Source organism: Cyclopterus lumpus, chromosome 6, assembly GCF_009769545.1.
Source record: "Cyclopterus lumpus isolate fCycLum1 chromosome 6, fCycLum1.pri, whole genome shotgun sequence".
Taxonomy (NCBI): Eukaryota; Metazoa; Chordata; class Actinopteri; order Perciformes; family Cyclopteridae; genus Cyclopterus; species Cyclopterus lumpus.
The window spans coordinates 12,202,935-12,220,475 of NC_046971.1; the positions used below are offsets into that span (position 1 = coordinate 12,202,935).

General features: G+C 39.5%; 2 protein-coding genes across 2 annotated transcripts in view; both read left to right on the forward strand.

Moving 5' to 3' along the window:
• sema4ba (sema domain, immunoglobulin domain (Ig), transmembrane domain (TM) and short cytoplasmic domain, (semaphorin) 4Ba) overlaps window positions 1–5,844 on the forward strand; it is a 35,876-nt gene extending 30,032 nt beyond the window's left edge. The window contains exons 9-15 of the mRNA XM_034535298.1: window positions 1,576–1,757; window positions 2,101–2,251; window positions 2,577–2,787; window positions 2,900–3,015; window positions 3,435–3,592; window positions 3,685–3,776; window positions 3,960–5,844. Of these exons, the coding sequence (XP_034391189.1) occupies window positions 1,576–1,757; window positions 2,101–2,251; window positions 2,577–2,787; window positions 2,900–3,015; window positions 3,435–3,592; window positions 3,685–3,776; window positions 3,960–4,732 (1,683 nt within the window). The 3' untranslated portion in view covers window positions 4,733–5,844. The remainder of the gene's footprint in view (window positions 1–1,575; window positions 1,758–2,100; window positions 2,252–2,576; window positions 2,788–2,899; window positions 3,016–3,434; window positions 3,593–3,684; window positions 3,777–3,959) is intronic.
• Window positions 5,845–7,688: 1,844 nt separating this feature from the next.
• zgc:162879 (ras and EF-hand domain-containing protein) lies at window positions 7,689–17,520 on the forward strand. Its single transcript, XM_034534450.1, has 17 exons — window positions 7,689–8,188; window positions 10,918–11,070; window positions 12,675–12,765; window positions 13,062–13,157; window positions 13,877–13,954; window positions 14,037–14,152; window positions 14,256–14,324; window positions 15,021–15,102; window positions 15,233–15,303; window positions 15,388–15,577; window positions 15,677–15,778; window positions 16,044–16,188; window positions 16,269–16,350; window positions 16,482–16,596; window positions 16,701–16,814; window positions 16,926–17,002; window positions 17,082–17,520. The coding sequence occupies exons 1-17, from the start codon at window positions 7,881–7,883 to the stop codon at window positions 17,182–17,184; spliced, it is 1,992 nt and encodes a 663-aa protein (XP_034390341.1). The 5' UTR covers window positions 7,689–7,880; the 3' UTR covers window positions 17,185–17,520.
• The last annotated feature ends 21 nt before the right edge of the window (window positions 17,521–17,541 follow it).

The window sequence follows — 17,541 nt, forward strand, 5'->3', positions numbered from 1 at the left end:
AAAGCTCTCAAGCTAGATGGTGTTTGTTCTTATATATACCACATAATGATTTATGTTCAAATTAATTGTTAGTTTAGATCCGAGCACCATGTCCCTCGTCCCTTATTTGACTTATTATGTCGGCAGCACTTTCCCTCTTTGTTGTTTATTCAAGTATTTAGTACAAGGGTTCCACTTCATAGAGGCTAACTTTACTTACTTGAAACAAACAAGGTAAAGCATGTTCTCATTTGCTGGTTTTTCCAGAAAGAAGCCATCACTGCATGCCATGTTCATGCTTTCTGAACGGCCCTTTGAACAAGGGATGCTTTCACAAGGGACTAATGAATGGGATGCATTTGCTTCAATTATTCAGAAGTCAGTTTAAGCACAGAGTGGCATTAAATTATAAAACTAGGTTCAGCCAGGAGGACCAGAGAATATACTGTATGTTGCTCATTATCTGCCCGGGTTACTGCAATAAGTACTTGCTTCAGAAGCTCAGTATTGGCCGTGTGTCATTTCCCTCTGATGCAGCGCTGCTATTTCCTCTGATTAATGTAATACTTAAGTGGACTCGATTGAAGGTCCAGGTCGTACGTGGTTTAGATCATTAAGTATTTATTTTGGTCCTCTTTGGTTTCAACTTGTAAGATCTAAGACTGTGAGAAAACTGGAATAATTGTTGCCATGGACTGAATGTAAACAGACAGTATGGTTGGTGCAGGATATCGCCCTCCCTTTAATATGCCTGGTCTTTTTGATGAAGTAGGCTCTTGGTTTCTGTAGGCAAAGCATCAGTAGCCATCTTTGTGAGGCCCGCAACTCCCTGTGGATTATATTCTGTTAAAGACATACATCACACTGTAAAACATTTTCACATTGAGGTTCAAAGATGTAATTGCTCTCCAATTTGCGCAGATATCCTGTAGTACACTCTGCGTCGTCAAATTAGTCAGCATGTCAAGGAGGTCCCGTGCTACACATCCCTTTGAAGGCTAGTGCCAAAGGCGCTGAATCACAGCAGTAGTGTCAGTGAAGAAGGATTGCCAGGAAGCAAAGCCTCTTTTTATTTTTCATTGAAAAGCGTTTGCCCCCCTCAAAGCCCTGAGTGATTTCTTTTTTTCTTTCTTATATCTAAGCCAGTTGTGATGATGTATATTGTTTTCATGAACTAGAAGTCTGCTGCCTCCGGGTATATCGGTGTTACGGGCACAATCGCTTTAGCTTAAGTGTCTTTGAGTATTATGAAAAGCGCTATATAAATTAAATGCATTATTATTATTATTATTATTATGATTTTACAATATGAGGTTAACGTTTTTTTAATTACGTCAATTCAAACAGCTTTACCTTTTGGAAATATTTGGACATTTGCATGTTCTGGTATGTGAGGTACGCCACACACCATATGGTGCACATTATTATTTCATGCCTTATACAAGCCTGTCCCATCCCATCACATCACACTTGAGTATCAGGCCGTGTTTTTTTATAGAAGCATTATCCATTTCCTCAGACAGGTGTCAATCTTACATTCTTGCACCCTCTACTGGCCATATGTTAAACAGCTCTAAACCTTCAATGTCGTTGCAGGGTGACATTGGAGGAGAGAGGGTTCTGCAGAAGAAATGGACGACCTTCCTGAAGGCTCAACTCTTGTGCTCTCTGCCTGATGATGGCTTCCCCTTCAACATAATACAAGACATGTTTGTGCTGACACCCAGCCCCGAAGACTGGAAGAACGCTGTGTTTTATGGAGTCTTCACGTCTCAGTGGTGAGGACCGACTGACTTTCCGTACTTTGATTAATACATCACCAAACTAATGTGGTGATACCTTCAGATATGTTGTGCAAATATGTCACATGCGAGGAATTAAGATGCCTCTTTGTCTGAGTTAGGCTATAAAATGTTCTGATCGAAACCAAAGTGCAAAGAGGAGATGCTTTTTATCGATTAGTTACTGCCCATCTTCACTTCCTGGGCAGTTAAACATGACCACAGTGTTTCTAAAATCAGTTAGTCTCTACATAGAGTTGTTTAGTTGTATCAGTGTAATTATCAGAATGTAATAAATGGTCAATCAGTGTTGTTGAAATGCTTGTTTGTGTCTTTTAAGGTATAAGGGTGCTTCAGGAAGCTCTGCAGTGTGTTCCTTCACTATGGACCAGGTGGAAAAGGCGTTCGATGGGCGGTACCGTGAGGTCAACAGAGAGACTCAACAGTGGTACACATACAACCATCCGGTCCCAGAGCCTCGGCCTGGTGTGGTGAGTAAACGCCTGCTGCCCTCTACTGGAGAACCTGTAGACAAATACATGTTTGGACTCGGCAGTATGCCACGTCTGCTTTACGAGTTTCACACGTTCCTGTCTGCTCACCGGTCACATCCTCAATTTTGACTGATGAGCAAGGCTCAAACCGATATCTGTTGAGCTCTCGTTGTGCCCCACCTCTCTTCCTAAACATGAAATTACTGTCATTTTAATTTCCTGGCAGCCTTATCACAGTTGAAAAATCTGAGCAAAATAAACATTGAGGTGCTGTACAGCTGCAGTGTGTGTTTGTAAATGACTCAAAATGTTGCCTTCACAGTGCATCACAAATGCTGCCAGGGAACAGGGCATCTCCTCCTCGCTGCACATGCCGGACAAGGTGCTGAATTTTGTCAAAGACCACTTCCTGATGGACAGCGTGATCCGCAGCCAGCCTCTCCTGCTAAAACAAAATGTTCGCTACACGCAGATCGCTGTCCATCGAGTCCAGGCAGCAAAAAAAGCCTATAATGTGATCTTCATTGGCACTGGTAAAAGACTCCCCACCCACAGTCACACAAACTATGTTATTGTTTATCAATGTTTATCATTTGTCAATATTCACAAAGAGTTAAATCTAATCTCAAGTTATACGTCTTCTAGATGATGGGAGACTTCATAAAGCCATCAATGTCAACAACAAGATGCACATCATTGAGGAGATGGTTCTCTTCCGTGATTCCCGACCAGTGCAACACATTGAGCTGGACACTGAAAAGGTAGAGTGGAGTGATGAGAGAGAAAACGACCACCGCTTGTTTTGCAGAGCTTTCTCATGGTGTGCACTAATAACATGCTCAGTAAATGCATTTATTTGGCAGTTTGCAAATTCCATGAACCATGAAGAGCGGCAGCCTAAAGCAGACCTCATGTTCAATGAGCTAATTACATGCAACTTTCTCTCAGGGGCTTTGCAAACAGCTGGTGTTTTGACAGCTGGAATAGTGACACTTCTTGAATCCTGGCTTGTCTTTGATCTCAGATTTGTAAATTTGGGAAAAGAAATTCCTATTAAGCTGGTATTAAGAACAGCTAAATGTGCCATATTTAGATCAGGGACAGACAGGCAATTCTCGATTCAATTATTAATTTGGGGCACTTCTTTCCTGTCCCCTGCTTTGTCATCTTTCCTCCACAGGGTCAGCTTTATGTTTCCTCTTTCTCTGAACTGGCGCAGGTCCCAGTTGCTAACTGCACTAATTATCAGAGTTGCGGGGAGTGCATCCTCTCTAGGGATCCTTACTGTGCTTGGAACGGGAGGCAGTGTGTGGGTATCAGACAGGCTCCACCAAGCAGGTATGAATCCCTCTACAGCTACAGCTTTTGAGACAAACATGTCTATCATGTGTAAATATAAGATGGTTTCTGAATAAATATATGTATTTCAGTGCCTTGCAGCAGGATATAGATGAAGCTGACACATCAGCTATTTGCAACACGACAGTGCCAAGCCCACGGTTTGCTAAACCTCCACCTGCACGTAAGTGAATTCCTCTTAAAGTCAGATTTACAGAGCAGCAATCTGCACAGTTGTTTTTCTCCATGCTTTGCCTTGATTACAAATGTGTTCATTTATTATTTTTAATTCTACACTAGATAAGGTGGAGAGCTTATTTCATGCCATTACTGACTGGATCTATGTACCTGCTTTACCTTTCCACAGGAATACCTTCATGCCAGGTGATCATTATCCCAGCCAACACGTTCAAAGTACTACCTTGCAAGCTGCGCTCTAATTTGGCTGAAAGGAGGTGGGAGTTCAGTGAGAGTGCAGGTCACTTCCATTACCCCAGCCCAGAGGGGGGATTGGTAGTGGTAGCTCAAGCTGACAGGCAGGAAACCTACGAGTGCTGGTCAGTGGAGGAAGGCTTCAGACAACTGCTGGCTAACTACTGCGTGAGGGGCGAGGCCAAGCACGAGAGCACCACCCTGAGAGGCCGCTCACGTACGCCACAGGTCTCCCAGGAGGAGTTTATCATCCTACCAGGAGAGGCCCGCTCACCGCAGATCAACACTAAGACCTACTGGAACGAACTGATTGTGGTGTGTTCCCTCCTGGCGTTTTCCCTGGTGGTCTTCTCTCTATTTGTGGTCTACAGGAACCACGACGACATGAAGTCCATGCTCAAGGAGGGAGAGTGTCCCAACATGCAGCAGAAGAAGCCCAGAATAGTAGGGAAACCGGCTGAGAACCTGCCGCTAAACGGCAACACAGTCCCAGCGTCAGCATCGGATCACAAGGGCTACCAGACCCTTAACGACAACTACATCTGCAGCACTCCCCCGCACGAGTGCTCATCGCCCGACAACAGCAGGAGCTTCTCAGAATCAGAGAAGAGGCCTCTGAACTTGAAAGAGAGTCATGTAGAGATTTCTCCCACTTGCCCACGGCCAAGAGTCAGACTGGGCTCCGAGATTAAAGACTCTATAGTGTGATATGTTGTGTGGAGGGACTCATTTTTAACTGAAAGGAAAGAGTGCACTTGCTGAGAGAGACAAAGCCCTATCAGAGGGAAAACTGAGGATCATACGACTCCTGACGGAGAGACATTTCATGACACAGATTTTGCACTTTTTGTTCTGTCCCTGTGGTCCATGTTCATTTCATTTTATTGTCCTCTCACTCCCTCTTATTCAAGTGCATTTGAAGCACACTGACGAAGTTGCAGTTTGCCTTCAGACTTTCGATGCTTTCACTACGGCTCACAGGAATGTAACAAGCGAAGAGGCGGCGTCATGACTAAGATTCAGTGATTTCATTTCATGGCACTGCCACTCAGTCCGTCCATATAATCTTCTGGTAATGCTTTGAAAGGCAGATTGATATTCAAACATGTTCCCACTAACGACTCATAGTGTTTAATGTTTTATTTGCATTTTGTCACCTGGTAGGAGCCTACCCTTCGCTGAGGCTATGCACTATGTACTGTAGCAAGGTAAACACTCACACCAGAATATACATGAACAGTGGCGGGCGAGAAAGGAAAAAAAAGTCCTGTCATAGATATTTTTTAGATAGCCAGAGTGCATTCACAGAAGTATACTCATTATTTAGGCTTGAATATAACATGGCAACAGAGTAATAATTAAGAGTAGAAGAGTTGTTCTAAGAGACTGAAAAGGTTGATAAAAATAGACACAATTATTTATAAAGCGAACACAAACAAGTCACCTCAGTGGAAACATTGAAGGGACTCTTACCACCTCAACCACTGCACACCAAAAACATGAATATTTATAGTCATACATTAAGACATGTTATGCTATGTTTTTAAGTATTGGTATTATCCATGGATACAAATATTCCTCTGTGGAAGCCTAACTTTCAACAGGGTTTTCTTTCACCCAATGTGATAAAAGGAAAAATCTCGTTCCAGGTATTACCATGATGTTCTTCATGATATATGCAGTCTATGCAAAGCAGATAATGTGAAGTGGAGTGAACACCAAGACAACGTCACCTCCAGACTGAGTTAGCACAAAGGTGACGGCACTGTTAATTACTTTAGGATCGCCGGCACTGACACACACACACACACACATACACACACCACGCCAGGCACTGCACACACCACACACACACACACACACACACACACACACACACACACACACACACATACACACACACTCATGCTGTCATTACACTAACTCTGGGTATGCAAGAGATTTGAGCTATTTTGGTGTATTTTAGTGCGGAACATTTTTCATATTCTTTAATTTTTCAAATAACTATCACTATTCTCAAAGGGAAGTAATAATACATATTTAAATAATACACCTATTCATAATCTGATTTAAATAACACATCTGTATAGCCTCAACTTTGATTTACATATTAATTGGCTTCTGCTTGCTTAAATGGTTTAGAAGGCAACCATAAAAGCAATAATTTTCATTCTCATCCAATAATAAACATTATAATTGTGCATCTTAATGATCTTGATTAGTCATTTACCTTATTCAGAACTAATGAATTATAAACCATATGATCCAACTAATTTGTGAGTCAGATGTTGGAGTAACTTGAAAGCATTTTTCTACAAAAGCAAAATTAGAATTTCACAAAAATGCAGGAAGGCGTTCTGCTTGACTCAGAATGCATAAGATTTGCACAAGATGTTGAAACGCCTTAGTATATTGCAGGTTATGGATTTGATAACAAATCTGAAACGGATAATGCCTTCTGAAACAATAATCAAGAGACGTGCCTCTTGGAATGATAAACTAACCAGGTAGTAGTGCTGTAGAGTCGAATGCAACACTGTAGGTGTGACAGGATTGGCCATGCGCAGACACAAGAGTGAACACATTAAATACGTGTGATTTAATACTGTCAAGCTTGTACAGTTTGTGCTCATGAGGTGTTTTGTTTTTTTTATTTAATTTTTGTCACGGTGGCTTCAACTTTAGTCGGGGACTCAATTATATTCTAAAACTGTAGCACATGAATAACAACTGGCTGATTTTAAAATACTGAGTTATTGATAAGTATTATGTTACATTTCTTGTAAATGGCACAGCAAAAATTACTCAAAGACTGGTCAACTATAAAAATTCATGCTTAGACTGTTATTTAAAAACAAACAAATGGCAGCTTTTGGTGAAGTGGCTGTCGTCAGAACAATATAAAATTGCAGAACAAATACAAAGTGGCAGTGACTTAGTATTAATGTGCAGGTACTGAACATGCTTTTATTGAATACAAGCCTAAACTATTAATGCCACAGTGAAGGTATTGTCTGCTATCTCTTAATGAACCACTATAGTCTGGCCTTTTATTTGTGATTGTACGATCGTTCAGACTCTTGTCAACATGTAAGTAAAAAATTGTTTTTTTAATGTAAAATTGTTTTGTAAATTCAGCTGCCAATGTAAAAATATTGTGAATTGTATTTTTTTGTATCATACATCACTACTGTTTGTTTTTTCTTTTTTGTATTGTATATAAAAAGCACTTTATTTTAATTTTTCAAATAAAGATCAAATGGATCATTATTTTTTTATTTGAATGTCCCATTATTATATGAAGTAAAACATGTCCCTATTATTAATAGAGGTGAATCAATTACATTCATCTGCATAAATGGCCACAATGTTCTTTAACGATTTTTGAAGGTTTTAATATTATTCTCCTGCTGATTTAATAAATTAGGGTGGAGTTAGCAACAGTGCAAAACCAGGTGGGACAAAGAGGAGTGTCTCTGATAAAAAAAACTCTCATGCACCGCACACCTTAAAGGTAAATAAAGGCGAGCAAGTGCGTCTCTGTTGTGCGCGTGTTGCATTACAGCTGCACTCGAGGATGGCATCTAACTCCTGATGAAGCCAAATAACTACATCGCTGCTGCAGTAATCTGATATAATCCAGGTAGGAAGTGGCACATTGGATCCATTGATTCGGATGATACCCGCCTCCACTGACATTTGGACCAATGAGTGGCTGAGAAAGTACCTCTGTGAGACTTTAACAGAGGCTTTTATTTTGTCTGCCACGCAGCCGAAGTAAATTCCTGAGAGAAGCCCGGTTGAATTTTTAACTTGACATTTTATAAACTTTGAATGTGTTTTTATTCATTCAAATATGGACCAACCCAGTCTTCGGAGGTTATTTTCCGCCTGTGATGTGAACAAGTCCGGTAAAATCGAGTACGACGACTTCACTGTTGTGTGTCGCGAGCTCAACGTGTCCGGAGCCGAGGTCAAAACTCTGTTCGACAAGTTCGACGCGGACCAGGACGGATGCATCGACTACAGCATGTTTTCGTCCAGGTTTCAGGAGGTTTCGGAGACTCTGGACTTTGCGTCTTTCGGGGGGTCGTCCCGGAACCAAGGCGGCCCGTGGGAAGAGTTTCAAGGCAGGATAGATGCTGAGTCGGTCCTCCCTGAAAGGTAAACTCACATCCGGCTCAACCGTAAGTCATCAGAAAATCCTGTTGCTGCGTCTGGAATGTTCCGCTGTCAGTTAAATATCGGCTGATCTGGAACCTGTTCCTGGGCTTATTTCCTTATTTTGTTAACCAGCACAACAACACGGATTTGTTTCATTATTTTTGTAAAACCTGTCGGCTTGACTTTACTGGTGACTCATAAACCCATACACAAAAGATACACGTCAATGTTTAATTTAATGACTGCAAGGGCTGTGCCCTGCAGCAGCGCACATAATAACGTTAGTCATGATATTTGTCTAACTTTACATTAAGACCTATCGGTAATGGAAACAGCCAACGCCAGTTTAACGTTAAAGCTCCCATTTGTTCCCAATTACAGCAGTCTGTTAATATCATTCACACTTTCTCACAAGTTACAATTTGAGAAACTAAATGAATTGCAATGACAAATCTTAGCCTTTTACTGAGCTTCAGTTGTCAACATTTCCCCCAATTAGCAGGTGGTCAAGTTATGTGATATCATCAAGACAAACAATTGGGAGGAGGAGAAAAACTACAGGAAAAAAGACTGTCTCTATTATCCATAATTAACAGTTGTTAATAATCCTGTCATCAACCAGAGTTCCGATGGATAGCTTAGATGTCGTTTGTATTAATACTGTATGGAAGTGTATCAATATCAGAGGTAGTTATTATAACAAAGTTCTCTTAAGTGGAAATTTGGAAGAGACAGATTTGTCAATAGTTTTTTTTGGCAGATCTTATTACATTAGAAGTATAGACTGAGCTGTTATTTTTATTTTGTTGCTACCTGGCTGTGTCATATACTATATTTTAACAGTCATCTCTTATAGATGGAGTTTTATTCTCCTGTTGCTGAGCCAAATGGTGTGATGGTATTTAAACACACTGCCTTTTATGTTTTTGATATAATGCTGTTCCTGTTTAAGTATATGTTTGGAGATATTTATACAATGTCTTAATCCTGCATTTAGCTAAAATAGGCCTTTGCACTTTGTTTGATATCATTTTAATCTTTTACTGGTAGTAGATGTTGCAGGCTCAACATTTTAGTGGGTCAGAAATCTACTTTCCCAAAGTCGATTAACAAATTGTTTTATTTATTAGTGTTTATTAAATAACAATCTATACTTTGCATTTGTAACTATCAACATTGATGACAAGGATGTATGTCATTAAAAATTCCATCAAAAAGTTATAGTATAGTTTGTTTTTAAAGTCATAATATGTGATGTTTAAATATAAAAAAATGTCATAGTATAATATATCATCGTGTGTGTGTGTGTATGTATGTATGTATGTATGTGTATATATATATATATATATAAAGAGAAGTCATATTATATTCCTAAAAAGGTATAGAAAAAAATTGCATAGTTCTGTATGCTGTGAAAAACATCTTAAATATATCATTGTATAGTGTCTTGGTAAATGTAATAAGGAATGTCAGGGTACAGTCTGTCATGAACAACAAATCATACTACAGTATGTTTTAAAAAACTGTCCTGAACAATTTAAACATTGTAACCTGTACATATTACCTCATAACACATGTAATGTCATGACATTTTCATGAAACCGTCCTAATATAATTTAATGTAAAACAAAACAGACATAACACTTTGTATTCCATGAATAGGTCATAGAATAGAATATCATAACAAATGTTGTATGCCAAATGGTATGTAGTAGTACGTTGTAAATTACTGTCATGTCTCAAAAGAGTAGGCCATAGTAAAGTATGCCATTAATAAAAGTGATGGAATGTGATAAAATGTATAGAGCCATAGTATAATGCCATAAAAATATTTTGGTATAGTATTTCTTAAAAGATGTTGTAAAATAGTTAATATTTAATAATACTATTGTGTAATACTCTACTTTACCATTTTTAAGATATACTATTCTATGATGTTTTTATTGCACACTACACTGTCATAAAAAAACGTCAAAGTATAGTTTGTTGTAGAAGTTTTCAATAATATGTCATTGTATAATATGTGGTAAAAAACAATGTAACAAATCAGAAAACGTTATAGTATAATATGTCATACATTTTTCCTTTTCCCATGCGAAGGTCCGAGGGCAGAGGATGCCGTATGCGTTACAGATTATAAAGCCTTCTTATACAAATGTGTGATATTGGGCTATACAAATCATTCAATAAAAAAAGTCATGTCCTAAAGATTTCATAAACAATGACGCAGTTTAGTATACCTTTTAAAAAATATATATTATAGTATTTCATAAAAATGTCATTGTGAAGTCTATTATATTGTTAAAATGTTACAGTATAGAATGTCATAAAAAAAACCAGAGTATAGTATGTTGTAAAAAATCCTTGTATGCAGGGTTCAACATTGTTTTTTATTATAATAAAGAAAATCATAAAATAGAAATGTACATGCCGCGTTAGAAATTGTTTTACTTATTAGTGTTTTTCAAATAACAATCTGTACTTCGCATGTCCAACTGTCAACAGAGGTGTTGAGCCTTGTTGAGTGAAGATTGAAAATGGACTTTGTTGCCTGATTGGTGTGAGATGTTTATATAGATATTTGATCATTTCTTCCCATTCTGAATCTTACACCTGTAACATTCACCTTTCAGGCCCCCGGGGGTTGAATATTTGATTCCAGAAAGATAGATTTTGGGTACGATGCTGAGAAATTGCAACTGAAGTAACTATTTGTTGTCCTCCCACAGTCTCAGGGAGCAGCTGGCTGATCTTTACCAGGACATTCACTCTTCAGCAAACACAAATCTGCTGCAACAGTATGAGGAAATAATCCACTCTCTGATCAGTCAAAGCCAGGACAACAGACTGGAGTGTGAACAGCTGGAGACCAGCATAAAGCGGTGAGGATAACTGACAGCCTTTTGACTCTGTACGGTCAGTACATATGACCTGTAAAATAGAAAGAAACAGAATGATCATGAAATAAAGGCTCATTATTTAAACAACAAACCACATCACACAGGTGTTCATTCAGTATCATCATTTGAAAGAGAATGTTTAAAATCAAAGTTGTTGGACGGATAGTTTTTAGTTTTGTAGAATTTATTAAATAATAATAATAACTGTCCTCAGTGCAATTTCATTTGACTAGAGCAGTGGGGAAGTGCTGCCCTCTTCTGGCTGTAAACCAAAGAAACGGTGGAAAGATCCTGTCACTTCATCTGCAGGATTAACTGTTTGACTTAAAGCTGCCTTCATTTATTTTAGCCCATTAGACTAGAGCACATGAAAACATCAAAACAAGCAGACTGGTACATAACTGACATTATTGCCTTATAGTTAACAACTTGACATGTTGGCAAACAATTTTCATGCCAGGTTTTGGGCCACCAAACAAATGTAAATCCAATGTTCACTCTCCTTTTATCTCTGTTTTTGTCTCCACCAACTAGTGGAAACAATGTCTTCAGTTACACGCTCGTCAACCGTTTTACCAGATAATCGTTGACTTTGCTTGTCGGCTGTTTGGTGCCAGAAGCGACGAGTGGGTTTATCAGAGTTTTTCTTTTGTCATAGAGATTGAGGAGATCCGTTCAAAATTAAAACGGGCATATTTATTAATTATCTGTGATTTGCGACTATGAGCAATCTCATGAGTTATTTGTCATTGGGCCCTTCTGCTGATGCTGTAAATTAGAATACCACCTGTCATCTGACAAATTGTATGTAAATAATGTATGAACAGTATTCAAGAATATTGTTCTGAGGTCAGGCGTAGTAGTAGTAGTTGGTGGTGGTAGCAGAGAAAAGAATACTATGATTGTAATCACAGTGGTTACTGATATGCAAGATGAACAATGATTGTATATATTATAGGTTTTATTATTCAAGTCTTTTAATAATTCCAGTGAATATGTGAAGTGACCCTTCACATAGTACCTTGAATCAACTATTGAATTTCACTCCTCGTCATAGGAATAAACCCTCTGTCTAAGCTGTTTTTGTTAAGCTTTCTGCGGTTCAGTAACTACACATTGTGAGAAAGGTAGTTCCTTATTCAAGGAAGTAGGAAGAAATAAATGTGCTGCTCTGCTTTGTTCTTTTAGTCCTTTTCAAACTGGATATACAGCCAGCTATTGTACCGATATTTCGACCATTAAAATGACCAGACCTTTTAAATATTGTCATACAACTTACACCAAACTAAATCATGTTGTTATCTTATTGATAAATCTCACAAACAACATTGAGCACACCTGTGGAGCCTGTTCCTCCCTCGACTCTGGTTGGTTCATGTGTTGTGTGACGAGAGCAGAGCAGTGGCAACTGCAGCACGTTTGAAGTCAAATCCATCGGTAGAACTGACACATGGATTGTAGGTGAATGGATTCTCCATCTTATTCCTGCTGTAGTCATCTCTTGGACTACTGTTGGAGAATCTGCTTTACTTCAGCAGCAGAGACACTGGCAGCACAAACTTGAACATACTTTTCTGTTCAAACAGAGCGGAGGAGATGAACAACAGTCAGCTGGCAGAACTGGAGGACGATATACAGCAGCAGCTTGTCAAAACCGAGGAGAGGGTGAGAGACGAGGTAAGTCTGACACATGCACTGTAGTGGACGATTGCTCCTGTGATTTACTCTAATATTTATAGAACGGGAAATATACCAAATCAAATGAAGGGACTGCTGTAAAAAACGTCTGCATTTTTAACAGTACACTGAGAAATGGAGAAAAAAAATTGTTCAAAGTGAAAATTCCACTTCACTGGTTCTTGTGAGCTACCTGCATATTTGCTCACACAGAGCCTCTGTAGAGGCAGATGAAAGCCCCTCTTCAAGGCCTGAGCGGGTCTGCACCTCTCACTACTTTGGTTTTGTGTTTGTAGGAGCGTAAAGAAATGGAAGGAGTTATGGTGGCCATGCAGAGGAAGCACAAGAACGAGGTCACAGACCTACATGCAACTGTGGACAGACTGTTGAAGGTAGGTTTTTCCACACATGCTTTTACTTTTGTTCTTCCACACTAAACCAATTGTATGAAGTTGATTTTGTGTTCTTGCATCATGAAAAAGAGAGAGGAAAGCCACTGCACTTGAAAAGTAACACAACAGCTCCTGCATGTGCATCTCTGGCTTAATTTTTAATGCACTTGACCAAGAGAGAAATTGTTGTCACCTTTTCAAAGAGCACCTTTAAATACCTGTTATCTAATGTCCAGCCAATATGAGAGAGGGAGTCATATTAAGGAATTAGGGATGCTGCTTAGATGCCATTAGTGTTTTAGGTTCAACACTTGAACCACTTCAAAACCAAGTGCTTGTAAGATTATACAAATCGTAAAAATGGAGCACCGTTCTCTCATACATAATTGCAGATTGCAAAGATCAATATGGAGCAGTTTTTAAAAAAAGACTAAGCAATCTTCTTTTTTTCAGAAACACACACATCTTGTAAACCCGTGTAGACACAAGTACTTAAGCTATTGAGTGTGTGGCAGTCGTCTTCTATTAATTACTGAGATGAAGCAAACCTTTGCATTGTCTCTACATTATAGAGTCAATAAAACCATGTAAACACAATAACTCTGGAATGTATAATTTAGAACACGATAACTGAAGATCTGAAAATGGTCTTTTTTTCATTCAAACACATTGGCTTATTAACACCACAACATGTTTGTTGCAAAATGTCTATTCTCAAGAGCCAAAACGACACTAACTTCAACCAGTCAAAGGAGGAGGTGGACCGACTGAACAGACAGATCCGTGATCTCTCTCAGGTACTTCATGCATCAGCTGTCACACCGAGTCACGTTTATGTTGTGTAGAAGCGTTCCAGTTAGTCACCTAATCTCCTCACAGGAAAATGAGGACCTGCGGACTTCTCTGCTGCAAGCCCAGACGGACATCGCCGTCCTGCACTCCGAGCTGGACAAGCTGAAGAACATGTATGCAGACCAGAAAGCTCAACATAAAAGGTGAGGCGGTGTCTTTTAAGCTCAGCTCATGATTGTTGGCGCAAAATAGGATCCGGCTTCCGGTACAACATCAGCGGTACATGTGGCTTGTGTTTCTTTACAGAGAAACGGATGAATTGAAGAGGATGGTTATGGAATACCAGTCGTATTCCAATCAGATTCAGATTCTCCAGTAAGTCTTTCAATTGATGAAGCTGTCTAATGTGGACATTTAGTAAGTGATTTCTATTGCCACTGAAATACAGTGGATGTGAGTAAACATTTGTGTGGGGCTCATTAAAAATATAAATAGACTAAAAAAATATAGCTAAAAAGGTACATCTGCAAATATTCTTGAACTGCCCCTTATTTAGCATTTATAAGTGGACTATAAACACGTAATAAATAGCTTATAACACACTATAAGGAACCAATATAATGTATATAATGATATTAAACTCTTGTGGGCATCCATGTACGGATGCTTTTGTATAAACAAATAATGAATAAAGATTAATTAATTAATGAACATTTAAAGAAGTCCTTCTCTGTACAGCTACATTATAGTGTTTTTTTTAAATAATATGCTTACTAAAGTTAAATAAAGTAATGTGTGAACCACCCCATTAACATACTTGGATTTCCAGAATAACAGGCTTTAGTGTGTTTACTGGACAATGCAGAGTGCATGAGGTGCATAGTAAAACAAGGAAGGTATACTAATTTGGCTTGTGAATACTTTTGTGGTCCTTTTTTTGGTGTTTTCTTGCTCTGCGTTGTCCAGTCTGTGAAATACCATCCAGGTTATATACAAACTACATTACCTGCATTGTCTTCACAACATGTTTAGCAAACAACACTCAGTTTTGTATTTCCTTGAACACATTAGGGAAACAAACAAAAAGCTGTATGACAGCAACGACGGGCTCCGCTCTGCGTTGGCCAGTGAAGCGGTTGCAGCTAAAAGGAGGGTGAGTCCTTTGTTTGCTGATGACACATTTGCTCATACCTACTGGATCTACATCAAATAGAAATTTGCAGTAAATTGCTTTTACTAGTGGAAAAAAGTTTCCTCCCTGACTTTCCTAATCTGCTCAACAGTTGTCTCCCCAAAATGAAATCCCGGCCCGAAGGATGAAGCCCCTCCGACAGAGCACACTCAACCATGGCAGGTACATACAGTTTTTTACACACTTCTGTTGATCTCTCTTTGAATTACATTGTCACAGCTAAAGCAAGTGTGTCGGTGCTTGCAGCTCGGATCGGGATCCCAGCAAAACAACCTACTCCCAAGTGGCCACATGGTCCGATAAGTACCTGGACAGCGGAGTCTCGCTGCCGATGGACACAGCCGAGAGCTCAGGCAGCGACTACGATAGCGACGACGGCAGGGGCTCGCTGGAAACGGTGCACCACAGTTACTCGTGTGTCCCATCTGATGTGGAGGTCAGAACACGCGTCCGGTCTAAACAGTGGGACGTGTTAATGCCAATATGCTGTTGAGCTGCGATGACTTTAAATGAGTATTTACTCTGTCTGTGAAAGATATCGGAAATGAAATCTGAAGCTGCAGTGTCGATGGCTCCCAGCAAGGCGAGCTCGATTGCATCATCTCTACGAAGACGTTTGTCTGCATTTTCCACAAAGGTACAATGGCTTTTTAATGCTTCAGTGGCCATGCAGTGAAGTATGGATCTTAGATCACGTGATAGCCGTATAAAGACTGACCGGTGTGATGAAAAGCTCCGGTAGAACAATAAACTGGACCTATGGGTTTTGGCAAACTACTTAGTTTAAGAGTAATCATTCACTGTCAACTATATACATTTTTCTTGTTTTCTTTATAACAAACGCCACTGAAAGATGTTCCACTAAAACATTGTTTGGCTTATGTTTTGTTGCATTTCCAAAGACATTAGAAGCCAACATGGAAGAAACTGAGGAACCCGCTCCAATGTACCGTCTGGTTTTAGCCGGAGACGCAGGAGCTGGAAAGTCCAGCTTCCTGCTGAGGCTGACGCTCAATGAGTTCAAGGGAGACATTCAGACGACGCTGGGTAAGTGCCACAGAAAACACATCGCATTTCATCAAACACGGACACATTCTTGAGACGTCTAAATCAGCTTTTTGGATCAGGAGTGGATTTCCAAATTAAGAGGATGCTTGTGGATGGACAGAAGACGAGCCTGCAGATATGGGACACAGCTGGACAGGAGAGGTAGTGCACCGACTTTGTTTATCAAGGAAGTAGCAGCATGAAAAACATGGTGTTATCAATTAAAATGTGCGACATGTTCTTTTGATAATGGCTGAAGAATAGAAAAATATATATATTTTTTTTGACACTAGGTTTCGTAGCATCGCCAGGTCTTATTTCCGTAAAGCTCACGGAGTCCTGCTTCTCTACGATGTCACTTCAGAAAGCAGCTTCCTTAACGTCAGAGCATGGGTGGATCAGATTCAGGTAACCGTGGAAATGCAGATTGATAAACGATGAATGATGTCAAAAGAAAATACCGCAACTAAAAGCAGTAACATACTATACAATGTCCTTTTGTCTTAAACCAGGATTCAACGGAGGATAAAATCCCCATGTGTGTTATTGGAAACAAGGTGGACCTGCGAGAGCAGCTTCCAGAAGGGAGCTGTGTGAGCAGCTCGCACGGAGAGAAGTTGGCTAAGGTGTGTAACCTTTCATTCAACCTGATAGAAACGGGTTTATACAGGCACCCGGCCTCCCAGGTGTCTAAATAAACTGACTTCAGTCAGGTATGTCAATGCTTTGCCCTGCAGGCATACGGCGCCTTGTTCTGCGAAACGAGTGCCAAAGAGGGAACCAATGTTGTGGAGACTGTGCTTCATCTAGCAAGGTAGGAGGCCAGAGAGAGAGAGAGTTTGAGTTATTCTTCACAAACCATGGCGACACAGACTTGTTTTCCATTCCCGCAGAGAAGTGAAGAAAAATGTCAAACTGAGACGGCAGTCAGATTCTCAGGTCAAACTGAGTCAATCCAACCCAAAGAAGACTCTCAACGCCTGCTGTGGACGGTAAATGGTTGATATCAGCAGATACGACGGGGCAATGAAGGACACCAAGTGATTTCTATTGTGACAAAGACATTCTTTCTCACATGTTTTAATCATTGGAATATTTAAGGCATTAATATATTTTCATAAATGTTAATTATATGATCAAAATTAAGATTTTCTGTTGCACATTTAAAAATATAAATCTACGTTATGTAATCATGCTTACCTTTCTTAGATTTTGTATTCGGTAGTAATTTTATGAAGTAAATAAATAAGGATGTTTCAATTAAAGGATGGATTTTGTCAGCCAGAAAACAATTATTTTTAAATGAATGTCTTTTTTCCCGTTGAGACCAAACTTAGTTCTTAAAAAATCGAG